Source organism: Pipistrellus hanaki (assembly GCF_964339955.1).
Source record: "Pipistrellus hanaki genome assembly, chromosome: 16".
NCBI lineage: Eukaryota > Metazoa > Chordata > Mammalia > Chiroptera > Vespertilionidae > Pipistrellus > Pipistrellus hanaki.
Window position 1 is genome coordinate 46,885,932 of NC_140518.1, and position 19,974 is coordinate 46,905,905.

At 46.7% G+C, this 19,974-nt stretch overlaps 2 protein-coding genes across 7 annotated transcripts in view; both read left to right on the plus strand.

The window, feature by feature from the left end:
- Positions 1-19,974, plus strand: part of SHMT1 (serine hydroxymethyltransferase 1) — a 1,020,383-nt gene that overhangs the window by 428,720 nt on the left and 571,689 nt on the right. The gene's annotated exons all lie outside the window — the stretch shown is intronic.
- The window catches only part of TOM1L2 (target of myb1 like 2 membrane trafficking protein), a 140,187-nt gene that overhangs the window by 83,574 nt on the left and 36,639 nt on the right, over positions 1-19,974 (plus strand). For all 6 annotated transcript variants that reach the window (XM_084861533.1, XM_084861535.1, XM_084861537.1 and 3 more), the window contains exons 2-4: positions 1,651-1,735; positions 4,477-4,555; positions 16,665-16,814. In XM_084861533.1, coding sequence (XP_084717659.1) covers positions 1,651-1,735; positions 4,477-4,555; positions 16,665-16,814 — 314 coding nt within the window. The remainder of the gene's footprint in view (positions 1-1,650; positions 1,736-4,476; positions 4,556-16,664; positions 16,815-19,974) is intronic.

A 19,974-nucleotide genomic window follows, 5' to 3' on the forward strand; every position in this document is an offset into this window, starting at 1 on the left:
CATATCCATCACCAACACATAGGCAATGGGGAAGGCGATGCCAGTGAACTTGCTGTGCAGCTCAGGGATGACCTTGCCCACAGCCTCGCAGCACCAGCAGAAGCAGGGATGATGTTCTGAGCAGCCCCCTCAGCCATCACACAACAGCTTCCCAGAGGGGCCATCCACGGTCTTCCAGCTGACAGTGATGGCATGGACCATGATCATGAGTCCCTCCTTGATGCCAAAGTTGTCATAGATGACCTTGGCCAGAGGCACCAAGCAGTTGGAGGTGCAGGAGGCATTGCTGACAATCTTGAGGGAGTTGTCATACTTGTCATGGTTCACATCCATCACAACCATGGGGCATCCGCAGGAGGGACAGAGATGATGACCCTCTTGGCTGCCCTTCAAGTGAGCCCGGCCTTCTCCAGGGTAGTGAAGTCACAGTGACTCCAACATATTCATCACCAGCATCGCCCCATTTGATGTTGGTGGGCTCTCACTACTGATAGATGGGGATGGGTTTTCCACTGATGACAAACTTCCTCTTCTCAACCTTGACTGTGCCTTTGAACTTGCCATTGGTAAATCATGCTGGAACATGTAGATCAAGCGTGTCAAACTCAAAGGCTAACACGGGCCAAATAAACAATGCTTAAATTTATGTGGGCCACAAAAAAATAAAAAGCTTCAATTTTCATAGAAATGGTAGTCTATTTCAATAGACATGCTGAATACAAAGGGATGAAATAAATGAGTAATAGTTAACATAAAATAATAGAACATTTTAATAAAAATTAATGTTTTTCTTGAACATGAACTTACCAGACACTGAATAACTGCACAAATTAATAAATGTAACACAAATAAACCTATTCTTGTTCTCCAAAAGTGAAATATTTCCTATTGCACATACCAAACAAGTCAGTCCAGGATTAATGACGTGGCATTCGGCTGCTAAAATATTTGCTGCTAGTATTAGTGGAGAGAAATGGTGCGCCTGCGTGTAAGGCGCATAAGGGAAATGAACACAACAAGATTATAGTCATCAGTCATTAGAACATGTTGTAGTTTGTTATTAACAATTATGTATAACAGGATATTGTAAAAATTAAGTTATGAAATTTCCATTAAAATGTTTCTTACATAGGTTATATTGGCTGGGCCACAAAAATGTCTGTTGTGGGCTGCATGCGGGCTGCAGGCTTTGAGTTTGACGTGCTTGCTGTAGATCACATAGTTGAGGTCAATGAAGGGGTTATTGATGGCAACTGTCTGCTTTGTCAGAGTTAAAAGCGGAGCTGGTGACCAGGCGCCCAATGTGGCCAAATCAGTTTACTCTGACTTTCACCATCGTGTCTCAGGTTGTGGCTGCTGTGACCTGGCACTGCGCAGGAAGATGTGCCTGTCTGTTGAATGGGAGGAGTTGAGAGTTTTGGGTGATTTTTAACAGCTTAGAGCTTTGCTGCCTGGAGTTTGGTGAAAGGACAGTGTTCTGACATTAGCCTCTGGGCCCAGATCTCTCTCTCGCTGGGTGTTCTCTTGTGAAACAGAACCCTAGAACTGCTCTGTTGACTCCGACCATCTGGGAGAATGTGGTGGTTCTGATTCCTGCCAGAACCCCTCATGCAGAAGAAATGTAAACCAGCTTTCTCTCTGACTTTACAGAAAAGGCGACAGATGGCTCCCTGCAAAGCGAGGACTGGACACTGAACATGGAGATCTGCGACATCGTCAACGAGACAGAGGAAGGGTAGGTGCTCCCCTCACCGCCTGGGATGCTTGTCAGTTCCGGTGTCACGCAAAGCCTGGCAGGGCTTAAGGATGTTGGGTGTTTTACTTTTTGTTTGGTTTTCAGTCTGTTTGCTTTGACATTTAATTTGCTGACCTTTTTTAAATTGAGAAGGGGACTGGGAGGAAAACATTGATGTGAGAGAGATACATTGATCCATTGTCTCCTGTGCATGCCCCAACCGGGGATCAAACTGCAACCTGAGTATGTGCCCTAACCTGGAATCGAACCTGCGACCTTCTGGGACATGGAGCAACACTCAAACCAACTGAGCCACACTGGCCCGGGCAAAACGCTAACACTCTTTAATTATCTTTCATCTTCCTATCCACTTTGCCCCCATTTCACCGATGGCAGTGCTGAGTCAGAGCCCTGGCAACCTCTTTTAATAACCTGCCTTCACTCGTAAGTGAAAATGAAGTTGCTTGGTTACTTGGTTCCCGGTAGTCGTTGGTCTCCATAGCCAGGCTGTCTCCCCTGCCCCCGTTCCTTCTCAACCTCTGCCTTCCCTTCACAGATGTGAGGCTGTCTCTGCCATGTTTTCCTGGGCTGGGGCCCCAAGAGTCAGAGAGAGTGCCCACAGAGCAGCCTGGTGTTTCCGCAGTGGGTATCCCTGAGCTACTGAGTCTGTGCTTATTGTTATACATGATATAGCCTCTTCTACTTCAAAGCTGCATTCTAGTTACACTTCTTCCAAAGTAGTCTATATTTGGCCCTCCGCCACACCATACAAATGGAATTTATTATTGCTATTTCGCCTTGAACTGTCTCCAAAGTGGTAGGAGAATAGCCAGTCACCCCCAGGTAGTCCTTCTGAGGGTGAGTTTTCATTGTGGCTCCAGGGAGGGGCCTGCTGGCTGCTTCCCCCGGCACATCCCCCGCTGGGAGCTCAGGGCGTGCAGCCTGGAGCTTGTTCCCACTCCTCTGCTCCGCGGCAGATCAGGAGAGGAGTGACACTGACTGAGGTGGCTGCCATGGCCAGGGCTCACTGGGCTGGCAGAGCCCTGGAGAGAGGAAGCCACTCCACGCTGCTGGCCAGTAGCTGTGACCTTCACCAGCTCAAGTCCACAAACAGCCCTCGAAGCTGAGAGCTTGTCAAGTCCCACATTTGCAGAAATCAGCATTCCTGTGTGGAGGCAGCCATACTGCAAACACTTGCAAGGACACATTCCCCAGAGCCTTGTCTCATCTGCCCTTGGACTCAGAGCCAAGGCTTCCTGCAGGCAGCCATTTTTCAAGTTGGGAGGGGAAAATAGGTCTCAGGTATTTTTAAATTTCTTCATTCTTTCCACATTGATTCATTTTAGAGAGATTAGAAGGGAAGGAAGGAGGGAGAGGAACATCTCTATCAGAGAGATACATTGATTAGTTGCCTTCCGTACATGCACCATGACAGGGGCAGGGGCATCAATCCTGCAACCCAGGTATGTGCCCTTGACCGGGAATTGAACCCATGACCCTTCGAGCTGACACTCTAATCTCTGAGCCACACCGGCGAGGGCTTTACATTTCTTGAAGCCTTGCCTTGCTGTGTTTCTGTTTAAATAGGGCTGATTAGCCGAGCTTCCACACCCCCTCCCCATACACATATTAAAGGACTTTTTCATTTGGTAAGTAGATCATAAATATTTCAGGAGGAATAGAAAGTTTCTGACTTACCAACCTTCAACTTTGGAAAGATCAGATATATTGACACGTGAATCTGTAGAAGGCTGGAGCCACTGTGAGAGCAAAAGGCAGGCCTGCAGCTGGTCAGGTGATGGGGCTTGCCGGGGCCAGCCAGCAGGGGCTCCATGTCCGAAGTGCCTCCTAGGTCCACACCTTTGTTTAATCCTGACATAGAGTAAATTAAATATCAGGCCAAACATAAGGATTGTACTTTTTAGTGGGCTGCTGGGGACTCTACTCCCACTTCCAACAGTGACTTAAGGAAGAATGTGTTTCAAGTTCCAAATAATGAACTGATAGGTGAGCTTTTGAATGGGCCTTGTACACAGGGGCCTGCCTGTAATTCTGTGAGATTCTCTGGGAATCCACAACAGATCCCTTACCTAAAAGCACACAGTTCCTTGGGTTTTGAGGAGACTAAAGTTTTCTTTTAAAGTTTTCTCAGGGAAAAAGAGGTTCCATGGAACTGGGAGGAGCTGAACCCCAGGCCTATGCCAGGGCCTGGCCATTCTCTCTCTGTGGTCTCCTCAGTGCACCCACGCCCACTGAGGAGACCACAGAGAGAGAAAAAAAAGCAGCCCACTTTTTGTTTTGGACAAATGCCTGTATGTGATACAAAAGTCAAAAGGGCTGCAAATAGACAAAGTGAAAAACCTCCCTGTCCCCTCTGTCCCCCAGTTCCCTCGGAAGGGGCAGCCGAAGTTAGCAGCTTCTGTGGCTCTTTCAGCGTGTGCCCTGTGTCTGTGGTCCTTGGGTAACTCACTCAGGAGCACATCCTATGCACTGCTCTGCAGATGACTGTTCACATGGTCTGCTCCATGGCGATGCACAGGAGTGTGTTCTTTGTGCAGCTGCATAGTACTCCATTATGTGGATACACAGGCTTTGTTTAGTTTGTTTCCAGCCTTTTACAATTATAAACATGCTACAGCAAATTACTCTGTAGGATGCTAGTTCACAAAAATGGCAGTGAATCTGTGGGACAGCGTCCCAAAATGTAATTTTTAAGGATCTTAATATGTCCTTTTCTCCAGGCCAAAGGATGCCATTCGAGCGCTGAAGAAGCGGCTAAACGGGAACCGGAACTACAGAGAAGTGATGCTGGCATTAACAGTGAGTACTGTCCGCGGTGGACGGGACAGCACCTTGCAAAGTCCATGCTCCCGACCTTGCCTCACTCTCAGGCCTTTCCCTCTGTCCACTCAGCACAGCCTCCACTGTGTGCCACTGAGGGCATGGAGTGTGCGCCACGAGGGTCAGCGGAGCATTCCCGTAGCACCCTTGGGTGCCAGTTTCCTGTATAAACTGCTGACTTCCACCCCAGAACCTGCCCTGCTGCTGAGCTTTTCAGATGTTAATGCAAATGTTTGCAATAACCTTCCCAAACAGGTTTCATCATCTCCCTCCCTGGGATGAAAACACCGGGGCTCAGAGAGGTCTAGGGTTTTACCCAGACTTCACAGCGAGTGAGGAAGCCAGCTGTGGATTCTGGAGTAAAAAGTGACCATCACTGGGAGGTTCTTGAAAAAGCCAGCCAAGGGACTCCTGTCAAGAAGAAACAGACAGATTTCTGCCCTTCCTTAATATGTCAGAAAATTAAAAGGGACAACTTCCCGTGTGACTTCTGTCTTAGAAGCTGAAAAAATCTGGGCCACAGTGAAAAAATTCTTTAAAAAAAAAACTTTTTACTTTTAAATTATAGTTGACATATAATATTATTTTAGTTTCAGGTGTACAACCAGTGATTAGACATTTATATAACTTACAAAGTTATCACCTGGATAAATCTAGTACTCATCTGATACCATATATCACATGTGTCAAACACAAGGCCCGCGGGCCAAATCCAGCCCGCCAGGCCTTGCAATGTGGCCCGCACTGCGCTGTCATCACTGCACTCCGCTGTCAGTTTATGACATTGTCAGTTTATGACTGTTCAGTAAACCATTCGGCCCGCGATTTAGGCTGGATTTTAGATTTTGGCCCCTTCTCTGATTGAGTTCGACACCCCTACCATATATGGTCACTACAATCTTATTGCCTATATTCCCTATGCTGCACTTTACGTCCTTATGCCTATTTTATAACTACACCTTTTTCACCCATTTCCCCAACACCCCTGCCACCTCCAATCTGGCATCTATCAGAATGTTTTTGTATCTATGAGTCTATTTTTGTTCTGCTTGTTTTTATTTTTATTTTTGAGACTCCACATATAAGTGAAAACATGGAATTTGTCTTTCTCTGTCTGACTTTATTCAGCACAATACCCTCTAGGTCCATCCATGTTGATACAAATGGCAAGATTTTATTCTTTTTCATGGCTAAGTCATATTCTGTTATATATATGCACCACTTTTTCTTTACCTGTTCATCTATTGATGGACACTTAGGTTGCTTCCATTTTTTGGCTGTCCTATATAATAGAAGGCTAATATGCAAATTGACTTAATGGCAGAATGCCTGATCACTATGATACGCACTGACCACCAGGGGGCGGATGCTCAATGAAGGAGCTGCCCCCTGGTGGTCAGTACACTCATCCAGAAGCTGGGCTCACGGCTGGTAAGCACAGCAGCAGTGGCAAGAGCCTCTCCTGCCTCTGTGGCAGTGCTAAGGAAGTCTGACTGCCGGGGCATGGGCCTAAGCCATCAGTTGGACATCCCCCGAGGGCTCCCAGACTGCGAGAGGGTGTAGGCCGGGCTGAGGGGACCCCCCCCACCCCCGCCCGAGTGCACAAATTTTGTGCACCAGGCCTCTAGTTGTAAATAATACTGCAATAGACATATGGATGCATATGTCTTTTTCAATTTAGTGTTCTGTATTTCTTCATATAAATATCCAGAAGTGGAATTGCTGGATCCTTCTTTGTCTCTTATTATAGCTTTTGTTTTAAAGTCTATTTTGTCTGGTACAAGTATTGCTACCTCAGCTTTTTGTTTATTTGTTTCTATTTTCATGAAATATCTCTTTCCATCCCTTTACTTTAAGTTTGTGTATGTATCTTTTAATGTGAAGTGAGTCTTGTAAGGGTCTTGTTTTGTTATCCATTCAGTTACCTTGTTTTTTTTTTATTGGAGCTTTTAAAGTAATTATTGATAGATATATATTTATTGCCATTTTATGATTCATATTTTTTAATCTCCTTCCTTCCTTCCTTCCTTTCTTTCAGAAGACCCTTTAACATTTCTTATGATGCTAGTTTGGTGGTGATTAACCCCTTAAGAATTTTCTTGTCTGTGAAGCTCTTTATCTGATCTTCAATTCTAAATGATAGCTTTGCTTGGTAGAGTAACATTGGTTATAGGTCCTTGCTTTTTGTCCCTTTGAATAATATTTCCTGCCAATTCCTTCTGGCCTGAAAAGTTTCTGTTGAGAAATAAGTTCAGAGTCTTATGGGCACTCCTTTGTAGGTTACTGACTGTTTTTCTCTTCTTTTAAGATTCTTTTTTTGTCTTTAACCTCTGGCATTTTAATTATGATGTGTCTTAGTGTGGATGTCCTTGGGTTCATCTTATTTGGGACTCTCTGTGCTTCCTAAAATGCATATCTTTTTCCTTCACCAAGTTAGGGAAATTTTTTGTCATATTTTTTTAAACAGGTTTTCATTTTCTTGCTCTCTCTCTTCTCCTCTGGCACCCCATTATGTGAATGTTGGTACTTTTGATATTGTCCAAGAGGTCCCTTAAGCTATCCTCATTTTTTAAAATTCCTTTTTCTTTTTGTTTTTCTGATTCGATGTTTTCTGCTACCTTATGTTCCAAATCGCTGATTCTTTCCTCTACTTTATCTCCCAAACTGTTGATTCCTCCTAATGTATTCTTCATTTCATTTATGTAATTTTTCATTTATGATAGATTCTTTTTTATGTTTTCTACATCCATTTTTATGTTTCCTATCTCTTTGTTGAAGTTCCCACCAAGTTCCTCTACTTTCTCCCTAAGTTCATTGAGCATCCTTATAACAAGTGTTTTGAACTCCGCATCTGGTAGATTGCTTGTCTCCATTTATTTCGTTTATTTTCTGGAATAGTGTTCTGTTCTTTCATTTGGGACATGTTTCTTTGTCTCCTCATTTTGGCTGCCTCCCTGAGTTTGTTTCTATGTATTAAGTAGAATTGCTACATCTCTGGAATTGTTGAGTGGCCTATGTAGTAGGTGTCCTGTAGGGCCCAGTGGTGTAGCCTCCCTCCTCACCTGAGCTGGGTGCACCCTCCTGTTGTAGTTGAGCCTTGACTGCTGTTGGAATGTCAGTGAGAGAGATTGATCCATAGGTCCTTTGGTTGTGAGGGCCAGCTGTGTCCACAGAAGAGAATCAACAGTGCAGGGGCCAACCCCATGGAGCAGAACTCACTTCAACGGGCTCAGATACCCACTGAGTCCACCCCTTGAATGTGTCATTAGTGGAGGTAGTGCTTGCATGTGATCTGAAGCTGTCCACCACATGCAGTGGCTCTTGGGCCTTTAGGAAGGTGCAGGCCAAGGTCAGCCACCATCTGTGACCTGCCTGAGGCCATCTGGCATGAGCTACAAAGCTATCTTCAGATGGCTTGGAGGTACCCAGGAGAGGCTAAGTTATGGACCAAGGCTGGCTGCTGCTAGTGCTGGGCCTGGGGCCACTTAGCAAGAGGTGTGGGGCTTGCTGAGACCAGATGCTACTTGTTTACAAGATTTTAAGAAGGTCAGCAACATGAGCCAAGATAGTCTCTTGGTATGCAAAATCCACTGGAAAGGCTTAGGGGGACCCCAAAGTTGAGTGGGGTGGGGGTTTGAGGAAATCACCAGGATGGGGTGAACAGTTAGCCAAGTTGATGGAAACTCTGATATGGAACCCGTCTTCTGGTCTGGAGAGTGGGAGGGGTGCTCAGCAAAGGAACAATTGTCTCTGTCAGCACTTGTCTGGGAGAACACTGCCCCTTTAGCCCTTGCCCTGATGCCAATAATTCAATTCCTCCCTATGTATCCCTGGCACCTTTGAACTGCTGCCCCTACGCTGGAGCTCAAAGGGAGTGAGTCTGAGTAAATCTGTTTGGGCCCTTTAAGAGGAACATCTGGGATTCCAGCAGCCTCCATGTGACTCAGCCACAATCCCTGATGGTTTTGATAGTGAAAAGTTATAGGGGCTTCTCTTCCCAGCACCTGGGCTGCGGGGCCTGGTGTGGGGCTGGGACACCTGGCTCCTAAGGGGGGACTGAAACTGGGTGTGGGACCTGCCCAGTCTGCATCTCCACTCCCCCTCAAACTTTGATGTGGCTTCTTTATATCCTTAGTTATAGAACTTGTGTTCAGTTGGGTTTCAGGCATTCTGAATGATGGTTGTTCTTTAGTTGTAATTTTGATGTGGTTGTGGAGATTCCTGGTACCCCATTTACCTACATGCTCTCTTGACTGGAGACCATCTAAGGCAGTGGTTCTCAACCTTTCTAATGCTGCGACCCTTTAATACAGTTCCTCATGTTGTGGTGACCCCAACCATAAAATTATTTTCATTGCTACTTCATAACTGTAATTTTGCTACTGATATGAATCATAATGTAAATATCTGTTTTCCAATGTTCTTAGGCGACCTGCTAGCAGTTCTCAACCTGTGGGTCATGTAACTATAGCAGGATTATTCACAATAGCCAGTAGTCAGCACTGGGCTTCTCTGTAGGCTTGAACAGTTTTTTATTTTTCCAGAACTGTTGTCACATGTTTCCTTCTAAAACAGAGAAACTGTTTAGATTTTTTGCCCAAGTGAAAACCCAAGACTTTAGGAGTGTTCTTTCTTCCAGGGAATTGGGATTTGAATGATAAAGACCATTGAGAAATAGGAAGTTGAAAGTTCTGGGTTTTTTTCTCAGAAGTTGAGCCATGTCATTCATTAAATCCAGAGCTTGCCTAAAATGAACTGTTTCCAGTAACTAATCACCAGGTAGTCACTCTAACGTGCCAGGACAGTCCTATCCTTTATGTGCCCAACTTAATGGGAACCCCACTGAGTGGAAATCTTCCTAAAATGGCCTCTGCCTTCATCTCCTTCCTGCAGCAGAACAGCTGAGCGTTGTCTAACCTTTCCTGACGGCCAGGTCTCATTTAGAATTAGTGTTTCCCCCAGTTTATTGAAATGTTATTGACATATAACACCTGCAAGTTTAAGGTGTACATTGTGATGATTTGATATACATATATATTGCAAAGTGATTACCACAGTGTTAGTGAATACCCTCACATCATTACTGTTTGTGTGTTTGTGTGTGGTGATAGCATCTAAGATCTAATGTCTTGACAATTTTCAAATATATACTACAGTATTGGTGATTATAGTCACCATGCTATACATTGGAGTCCCAGAACTGACTCAGTTATAGCCGGAAGTTTGTAACCTTCCATGAATATCTCTGCTTTTCCCCCAGCCTCTGGCAGCCATTGTTCTACTCTCTTTCTACAAATTCAGCTTTTTTATATCTGTATGTAAGTGAGAACATACAGTATTTGTCATTCTCTGTCTGACTTATTTCACTTAGCAGAATGACCTCCATGTCACAAAAGGTAGAATTTCTTCCTTTTTATGGCTGAATAATATTTTATTGTAGTATATAGCAGTGTTTCCCAACCTTCTCTCATGATGAGAATCACCTGGTGGAGTTGTTAAAACACAGATTCCTGAATCCCAACTAAGAAGTGCTAAACTAGAATTTTTTGGAACATATAGGTAAAATTGTATACTTAACTAGTGCTCTAACACAGATGTTATATACAGAGCACTAAGTTAGGTATGCAATTTTACCTATATGTTCTCAAAAATTCTAGTTTAGCACTTCTTAGTTGGGATTCAGGAATCTGTGTTTTAACAACTCCACCAGGTGATTCTCATCGTGAGAGAAGGTTGGGAAACACTGGTATATAGTACACCCAACTATATTCCTTTTTCTTTCTATTTTTTTTAATCCTCACCCGAGAATGTTTTATTTTCCCCATTGATCTTAGAGTGGAAGAGAGAGGGAAAGACAGAGAGAAATGTCAATATGAGAGAAACACATTGATTGGTTGCCTCCTGCACGCACCCTGACCAGATACCCACTGAGTCCACCCCTTGAATGTGTCATTAGTGGAGTCAGTGCTTCCATGTGATCTGAAGCTGTCCACCACATGCAGTGGCTCTTGGGCGTTTAGGAAGGTGCAGGGGCTGGGCTAGGGAGGAGCCTGCAACTGAGGTACATGCCCTTGACTGGAATTGAACCCGGGACCCTTTTGTCTGCAGACCAAAACTCTATCCACTGAGCCAAACCGGCTAGGCCTCCAACGTTTTCTTTATGCACTCTTTCACCAGTGAACACTTAGATTGTTTCCATGTCTTGGCTACTGTGAATAATACTGCAGTGAACATGGGGGTACATATATATTTTATTTATTTATTTATTATTTATTTATTTATTTTTAAATATATTTTATTGATTTTGTACAGAGAGGAAGGGAGAGAGATAGTTAGAAACATCGATGAGAGAGTGTCATCGATCAGCCGCCTCTTGCACACCCCCTACTGGGGATATGCCCGCAACCAAGGTACATGCCCTTTACCGGAATCGAACCCGGAACCCTTTAGTCCCCAAGCCAACGCTCTATCCATTCAGCCAAACCGGTCTCGGCTATATTTTATTTTTAATATATATTTATTAAATTGGGTGACATTGGTCAACATGAACATAGGTGTCAGGTGTGGGTTTCTATGTTACAAGATCTGTATATTGCTCCGTGTGCCCACCACCCACAGTCAGATCTTCTTCTGTCACCATGTATTAGGATCTCCTCCCCTCACCCTTTCCCTCTGGCAACCACCTAACTGCTGTGTGTGTTCATGAGTTTCCGTTTTCTATCCCACATCTGAGTGAAATCGTATGGTTCTTAGCTTTTTCTGGCTGCATAACGTTCTCAAGGTCCATCATGTTGTTGTGAATGGTATTATTTCATCCTTTCTCTTGACTGAGTAGTATTCCATTGTGTATTCCAATCTTTAAAAAAAAATTTTTTAAATCCTCACCTGAGGATATTTTTCCATTGATCTGTAGAAAGAGTGGAAGAGAGAGGGAAACACAGAGAGAAATATCAATGTAAAAGAAACACATTGGCCAGTTGCTTCCTGCATGAACCATGAGGAGGGCCTAGGCCTTTATTAAGTTGAGGTACTTTCCTTCTATTCCTATTTTATTGAGTATTTTAATCATAAATGGGTATTGTGTCTTATCAGATGTTTTTCCTGCATCTATTGATAAGATCATATGATTTTTATCCATTCTTTTGTTAATGTGATGTATTCTGTTAATTGATTTGTGTATGTTGAACCATCCTTATGTCCCTGGAATGAACCCCACTTGATTGTAATGTATGAAATGGTGGATGTACTGTTGTATCAGATTTCCTAGTGTTTGGTTTAGGATTTTTTCATCTGTGTTCATCAGAGATATTAGTCTGTAGTTCTCTTTTTTTTTTTTATCATCTTTGCCAGGTTTTGGTATCAGGGTTATATTGGCCTCATAAAATGTGTTAGGAAGTATTACCTCTTCAATTTTTGGAAGAGTTTAAGATGGATACGCTTTAAACCTTCTTTGAACATTTGGTAGAATTCACTGGTGAAGCTATCTGGTCCTGGACTTTTTTGGGGGGATGTTTTTGATGTTTGTTTCAATTTTCTCACTGTCAATGTGTTGGTTTTTTTGCTATGGGTTAGTGTGTGTGTGTGTGTGTGTGTGTGTGTGTGTGTGTGTATTTTTTAAGTATATTTTTATTGATTTCAGAGAAGAAGGGAGAGAGAGAAACATGAATGATGGGAGAGAATCATTGATCGGCTACCTCCTGCATACCCCATTCTGGTGATCAAGCCTGCAACCAAGGCATGCCCTGACCCGGAATCAAACTATGACCTCCTGATTCATAGGTCAATGCTCAGTTACTAAGCCATGCCAGTCAGGCCCTTATGTATTTTTTGCATTAACCCCTTATCTGATAGTTAGTAAATATGTTTTCCCATTCTGTGGGTTGCCTTTTTATTCTCCTAATTGTTTCTTCTGTTATGAAGAAAAGTTTTAGTTTGATGTAGTACCAACCACTTGTTTATTTTTTGTTTTGTTGCCTTTGCTTTTGGTGTCATATCCAAAAAATCTTTTTCAAAATTAATGTCAAGGAGCTTCCCCCCTATTTTTCTTTTAGAAGTTTTATGGTTTGGGGTATTATATGTAAGTGTTTAGTGGTCCATTTTGAGTTAGTTTTTGTGAGTGGTGTGAGTTAGAAGTTCGTTTCATTCTTCTGCGTGTGGATAACCAGTTTTTCCAGCACAGTTTATAGCAGACTGTCCTTCCTCCCATTAAGTCCTTTTGGCTCCCTTGTCAAATATTAGTTGACTGAGTAAGTATGCGTTTATTTCTCGGCTCTTGATTTCGTTCCATTGGTTTGAGTTTATTTTTATGCCAGTACCAGACTGTTTTGCTGACTGTAACTTTGCAATATAGTTTTACATCAGGCAGTGTGATACTGTCAGCTTTCTTCTTCCTCAGCATTGCTTTGCCTATTGAAAGCCTTTTATAGATCTCTATGAATTATAGGATTGCTTTTTCTATTTCTTTGAAATATGTAGATGGCTTTGGGTAGTATGAACATTTAACAATATTAATTCTTCCAGTCCATCAACACAGGATATCTTTCCATTTATGTGTGTCTTCAGTTTCTCTCCAATATTTTTTTAAAAATATATTTTATTGATTTTTTACAGAGAGGAAGAGAGAGGGATAGAGAGCTAGAAACATCGATGAGAGAGAATCATCGATCAGCTGCCTCTTGCACGCCCCCTACTGGGGATGTGCCCGCAACCAAGGTACATGCCCTTGACCAGAATCGAACCTGGGACCTTTCGGTCTGCAGGCCGACGCTCTATCCATTGAGCCAAACCGGTTTTGGCTCTCTCCAATATTTTATAATTTTCAGGGTAATGATCTTTTACTTTCTTAATTACATTTATTTCTAAGTATTTTTAAATTTTTAATATTTTAATTTTAGTGATCATGTCTTTGCTGCCAACCCAGTGATGCCTTGGGGGACTGATTAAATGTGCAAGTCCCTGCCCTGCCCCTGCACAAGGCCCTTGTCTGGTGCACGAGCAGGGCCCCATGTCTACTTCCATGGCTTCGCTCTTTGTCTTATCTTACCCTATCAGTCATCTCAGTTCTGCTCCTGTGGGCCTTTCCTCACTTCATAGCTGTACACTCAAACACTGTTCACAGTTACCCCAAGTAGGATTTAGGCAGAGGTCCTGAGGGGGCTCTCTGCTTGGGCATGAACTGGAAACATCTGTTTCTGATTGCTTGGAGGCACCTTCTGCTTACTCCTGGGCTTTGGCTCCATTCTAGAAAATTGCTGCTGTGTGTTTCCTGCCCTGCAACCCACAGAGACAGTTTTCCAGGGGCCTTTTTTGGCAGTGTGGCTTGAAGTGGGCCTTGCCAGCCAGAGAAGACCTCCCACGTCTCCTGCTTTTCTAGGCTGTAGCACATGCCACCTCTGCCCAGGGCATTGCCAAGCCTATGTAGCTGATCCCTGGAGTATCTGACTTTAAAATATGCTCCAGGGAAGGAGAAACCAAGATGGCAGCATAGGTAAACACCTGAAATTGCTGCCTCACACACCACTTCAAAACTACAACTAAAAAACAAAACAGACATCATCCAGAACCACAGGAAGGCTGGCTGAATGGAAATTCTGCAACTGGAAGGGAAGAGAAAAGCACACTGAGACTCAGAGGAGGTGCGGGAGTAAAGTATGGAAGCGTGGGGGGTGGGGGGGGGTGGGGGAGGGAAAGGGCTGGCAACTGAGGACGCTGTTGTCTTTTTCAACCGGGAGGGAGACACAAGCTCCCAGCTGCTCTGAACTCCAGTTCCGCGCGAGACTCTGGGACCCAGACTCATATGGGGAGAAACTGGGCTGTCTGGCATCAGGCGGAACTCCAGAATGGCTTTCTCTCAGAGGTGCTTGCAGCGCTTACCATGGGACACTGAGACCCAGGGGCCTCTTAGGGCAGGGCTGAGGATCAGCCAGAGCTGTTTGCTCCACCCTGTTAATTCCCTGAGACCCCGCCCACCCTAGGTATGTGCAGAGGCTTTTGCATATGAATGGCCTGGCCCTTTGCCATCTAAAATTACCTAACAAACTGCAGCTGGGTCAGAGAGACCCAGAAAAACAAAAGAAGGCCAAAGGCCCCACAGCAGCTTGCATTGCTTCACAGCTGAGCCTCATCTGGGCACCTCCAAACCCCAAACAAAGAAGAGGAAACTGCACATCTCTCTGTAGCTCCTGCTGGGTGGCCTCAGGTAAAGGCTAAATTAGTACCTCCTTAGAGTTCCAAGAGCCAGTGTACCCAGTGGTCAGAGTGGGGCCATCCAGATTACAACTCCTCAGATCCATAAGGGACACACTCAGGGGGCAGACTCAGTGAGCACCAAAGCCCCACTGAAGCAAGTCTTGCCACATAGGGGTGTCTCCAGCACAGAATTTTCCCATCCTAAACACAACTGATTCTCACAGCCAACTGGCCTGGAGGTCAATTCTTCCCAGTGATACCAACAACAATCAAGGCTTAACTACAACAAGACTGTGTGTAAAGCCCACAAAGGGGTGCACCAAGAGTGTCCACCTCAGGTAAGTGGGGAGGCTGAGCCACTGGTCCCTATAGGACACCTAACACACAAAGCCACTCTATTAACTCAGGGAAGCAGCCAAATGCAGAGACAAAGAAACAGGTTACAAATGACAGAAATGGAGGAAAACAAACTACTGGATATAGAGTTCAAAACCACAGTTATAAGGTTTTCAAGAATTTTCTAGAAACCGCTGATAAATTTAGTGAGACACTCAAGGATATGAAAAAGAACCAACTAGAAATTAAGCATACACTGACTGAAATAAAGAATAATATACAGAGATCCAACAAGAATCAAGTCAAAGATTTGAAATACAAAGCAGCAAAAAACACCCAACCAGAAAAGCAAAAAGAAAAAGGATCAAAAAACATGAAGATAGTGTAAGGAGCCTCTGGGAAAACTTCAAGCGTACCAACATTCACATTATGGGGTTGCCAGAAGAAGAGAGAGATCAAGATACTGGAATCCTATTTGAAGAAATAATGACAGAAAACTTCCTCTATCTGGTGAAAGAAATAGACTGACAAGTCCAAGAAGCACACAGACCCACAAACAAAAGGAATCTAAAGAGGACCACACAAAGACACATCATAATTAAAATGCCAAGAGCAAAAGACAAAGAGAGAATATTAAAAGCAGCAAGAGAAAAGCATAATGCTTCCTGCAGGGACTGAACTGTTCCGTCACTTGAGCATGCACTGCAGCCTGTGGAATGGCATCTCAGCATCAAAGTTCTCATTTACTGGCTCCTCCCCTGTGCAGGGCACTGTGCTAGGTGCTTCCGTGGCAGCATTACTATAGTTCTGGAAGGGAGTGCTCATGTGCCCACTTTACAGATGGGGAAGCAGAGGCTCAGAGACTTGCCCTGGACCACTCAGAGAGAAAGTGGTGGAGCTGAGATTCAAGCCCACACTGGCCATCTAGCCAGAACCCACACACATCTGTGCTTTTCTGACAGGCTCAGGCCTGTGTAACTGATTGTCCCAGACGGGACGAGTGGGCAGGGTTTGGAAGGATGCATGAACCTTAAACCCTAATGGCAGCAGAAGCCCACAGACCAGTTATTAAAGGTGGAAAGTCATTTTCCGTTTTAGTTGCAAAAGCAGAGGTGTGGTGTGTGTGTGTGTGTGTGTGTGTGTGTGTGTGTGTATGTGTGTGCGCACGTGCGCTTCCTCATATTACTAGGACAGATAACTCCCTGGGCAATTCTTACTGTCACAGCAGCCTTCCCTGTGACAGAGCATGTGTCCCGTTGGCTAATGCCACACACCCAATGGCCCAGAGGGAGGACAAAGTGCTGATTTTCAGAGACCACTCAGTCATTTCATTCCCACTTCCCCTGCTCCGGTGAAAGTGATGCCTAAATGAACAACCAATGACCTGATTTGTGTGCGGGGCAGGCAGCAGGGGACCGCCTCCCCCTGAGGTACGCCTGGATTACTGGGTGAGGATGCGGTGTGGTTAGGCTGGTTCTAAAGGAGCTTGGCGGGGAGATGTTCGGGTGGGGAAAGGTGGAAACTCCGCAGGCATGTGTGGTCACCTCTGCTCCCTCCGCACCAGGTGCTGGAGACCTGTGTGAAGAACTGCGGCCACCGCTTCCACATCCTCGTGGCCAGCCGAGATTTCATCGACGGCGTTCTGGTCAAAATCCTCTCTCCCAAGAACAACCCGCCTACCATCGTGCAGGACAAGGTGCTGGCCCTGATCCAGGTAGGTCAGCTCCTCTGGGCTGTTTGTGGGCCCGCGGTGAGTCCGCGTGCTTGGCCATCCTTTGGAAGGAAGAATGGAGGCTTCTGGGTTTCGATGTCCGTTGCATAACGCTTCCTTTCTACACTCATCCCCTGGATTGGAACCTTAAGTGCGCTCTCCAGCCAGTTGACAGAGCTTCATTGCCTGGGTGCCTCGCCCGCCCGCTGCGGCCCACAGGGCAGGCAGGGCCTTGGCAGGACTCTGAGCCTCAGGGACAGGGTGGTGTAGACAGGGCCATGTCAGAGGAGCGTGCAGGCTGCTGAGTTCCAGGGGCAGCTGTGGGGCTGCAGGGAGGAGGGGCCGGTGGTGTTGGGAGTGACTCGCTGAGGAGAGGAGGACTCCGTTGGACCCTGCAGGATGCTGAGGAACTTGGTGGAAAGGGCAGAGTGGGAGAAGCATAGCAGCAAAGACAATAGCAAATACAAAGGCCGGATGCGTCAGCGAGGGCAGTGACACGTTTGGTGCATTATTATTTGCTCTGTAACAAACTATCTCGAGGTGTAGCATTTTAACATGGATGGTTATTGTCTCCTGTTTCTGTGGGTCAGGAATGCAGCGAAAGCCTGCTGGCGCCTCTGGCTCGGGGGCCCTCTGGAGGCTGCAGAGAAGGTGCTGCCAGGACTGCCTGGTCCAGCGCAGTGGGAACTGCAGGAGCTTGGCCACGGGGCTCCCCATAGGGCAGGGCAGCGGCTCAGGCCTTGCTGACCGCTGGGAGGAGGCCTGAGTTTCTCCCATGGGGACCTCCTGAGTGTCCTCATGACATGGCAGCCGGTTCTCCCAGAGCAGAGGACCCAGAAAGCGTGAGGAGGCTGTGGTGCCTGCTGGGCTGTGTCTCAGAAGTCACACTGCACCTCCGTGGCCAGTCTGTTTGTTAGAAGGGAGTCGTCAGGTCCAGCCTCAGGAGTGGGGAAGTTAGCGGTTCCTCTTAAAGAGAGAGGGTCCAGACCGCCCCACGCAGATAGAATGTAAGGAAGACTGTGGGGCAGAAGACAGAACAGATAGATAGTCAGGGCTTACGGGCCACATAGTACTGAGGAGCGTGTGCCTTATCCTATGGGCAGCGGGAGCCCTCGGATGTTTCTGAGCTGGCTGAACAGTCAGATCTGTTTTAGACGGACACCATGGTCACAAAGCACATCCAGTACGGGCGATTGGTGCTGTGGTAGAGCAAAGATAACCTGCAGTGCCATGAGGAGAGGGAAGAGAGCCGGAAGGAGGGCTGGGAAGGCGGGCAGGTGGCTAGGGGCAGGCTTTGGAGGCAGTGTGGCAGCCCAGAGGAGAGAGGGGCCTGAGCCAGGGAGCGCTGGCTCTGTCCTGCCTGCGCCTGTGCCTGCAGCCTCCCAGCACGTGGAGCTTCCACACTCAGCCTCAGAGCCTCCCACCGCCTGGCTTGCAGGTGTCACCCTCTCTCCCGTCACTCTCTTATGCTCTTCACGTTCCTCCATGCCAGCTTCCCCTCCCCCCCCCCCCCCCCTGAGTTCCCCGAGAGCTGGGCCACTTCATCCCCGGGGTCTCGAGCACTTGACCACAAACCCTCATTCTGGGATGCCCAGCTCACTCCCAGCCCCCGGTACTTATATCAGGAAAGTGGATGGGGACTTTTTCTTACAAAACCTAGGACATCTCGGCCTAAGCTGAGCATGCCCCCAGTGACACAGGGGAGGTCTCTGGAGTCAGACTGGAGTCCTTCCTGCGGCCAGACCAGTGGCTGTCAGCTGCCCCTGCAAGCACAGCACAGTGAGGCCATGATCCCCACTTCCTCTGCTGACTGTGGCCCCTGGCTCTCCCTGGGGACACCAGCCCGGCACCCCCACCCCTGCCCGTCAGACTCACCGCCTTCCCAGCACTGCTTCTTCCCAGCGGCAAACCTCTACCTGCTTGTGTGTAAAATGGGCCTGTGTTCCTGCCTTTGTACTCCAGCCCTGCTCTGTGCGATGGTCCGAGCAGCCTGTGGCCACACCCATGCTCCGAGGACACCCCGCCGGCCTGGCAGCAGCATGTGCTCCGCTGCCAGGGACTGCTGGGACGGGCCTCGAGGTCCCGCTGAGAAACCTCCAGGGGCTTCAGATCAGGACACGTCCGTGGGCTTAGTAACCTCATGGGCAGTTCTCCTGCTCAGCGTCTGAAGCTTCCTAAGAACTTCGTCGCTCATGGCTAATAACGGAGAAGCGCAGGCAGCATTCGGAGTGGGGGTGGGTTGGCTTGTCATGGGGTGGAAAAGGAATAGAAAGATCAGCCTTTTCTTTTACTTTTCATTGATCTGTATATACAGGAAGTCACATACTTGAAAAGCATATACAACTTGATAAATTTTTTTAAATATATTTTATTGATTTTGTACAGAGAGGAAGGGAGAGAGATAGAGAGCTAGAAGCATCGATGAGAGAGAGTCATCGATCAGCCGCCTCTTGCACACCCCCTACTGGGGATGTGCCCGCAACCAAGGTACATGCCCTTGACCAGAATCGAACCCGGGACCCTTCAGTCCCCAAGCCGACGCTCTATCCATTGAGCCAAACTGGTCTCAGCCAACTTGATAAATTTTTATACACTCATGTAACCAGCGTGGGGAGTCAGGGGGGGCCATCCCAGGTGTGGGGCTTGGTGGGTGTGCGTCACATTTCGCTTCACAGCACAGGGCTCTCCCGTGGAGCTTCACCTGCAGTCTGTGCCGGCGCTGCTGTCTGTGTGTCTGTGTGTCCGGCCGCTGCCTGTGAGGCCTCACCGCGCACGGGGTGACCACGGCCCCCTTTCCCACCACGCACCTTGCTGCTGGGCCTGCGGGGGGCTGTGCTTAGCATCCTCTGCTACAGAGGGCGCTTGCTAGTCAGGGCTGGTACGAAAGGTGCTGCTGGGAGCCTCTAGCACGTGTCCTTTGGTGACATGTGTCACTTCGTTGGGTATCTGTTGGTCCAATAGGTGAAACTGCCATCTTTGTTGGTCAGAATGGTAGAATATTAGCAATTTCAGAGAGTTCAGCCTCACAGCTAGGCGTGCAGTTGCTGGTGGTAGAGAGTGCCCACGCACTGGGTCATAGTGCTATGACCTCTTCACGCCCTCACCAGTGGGTGGCATCTTCTTCATCACAGTGCTTCTGATGAGTATGCAGAGGCTGTCACCC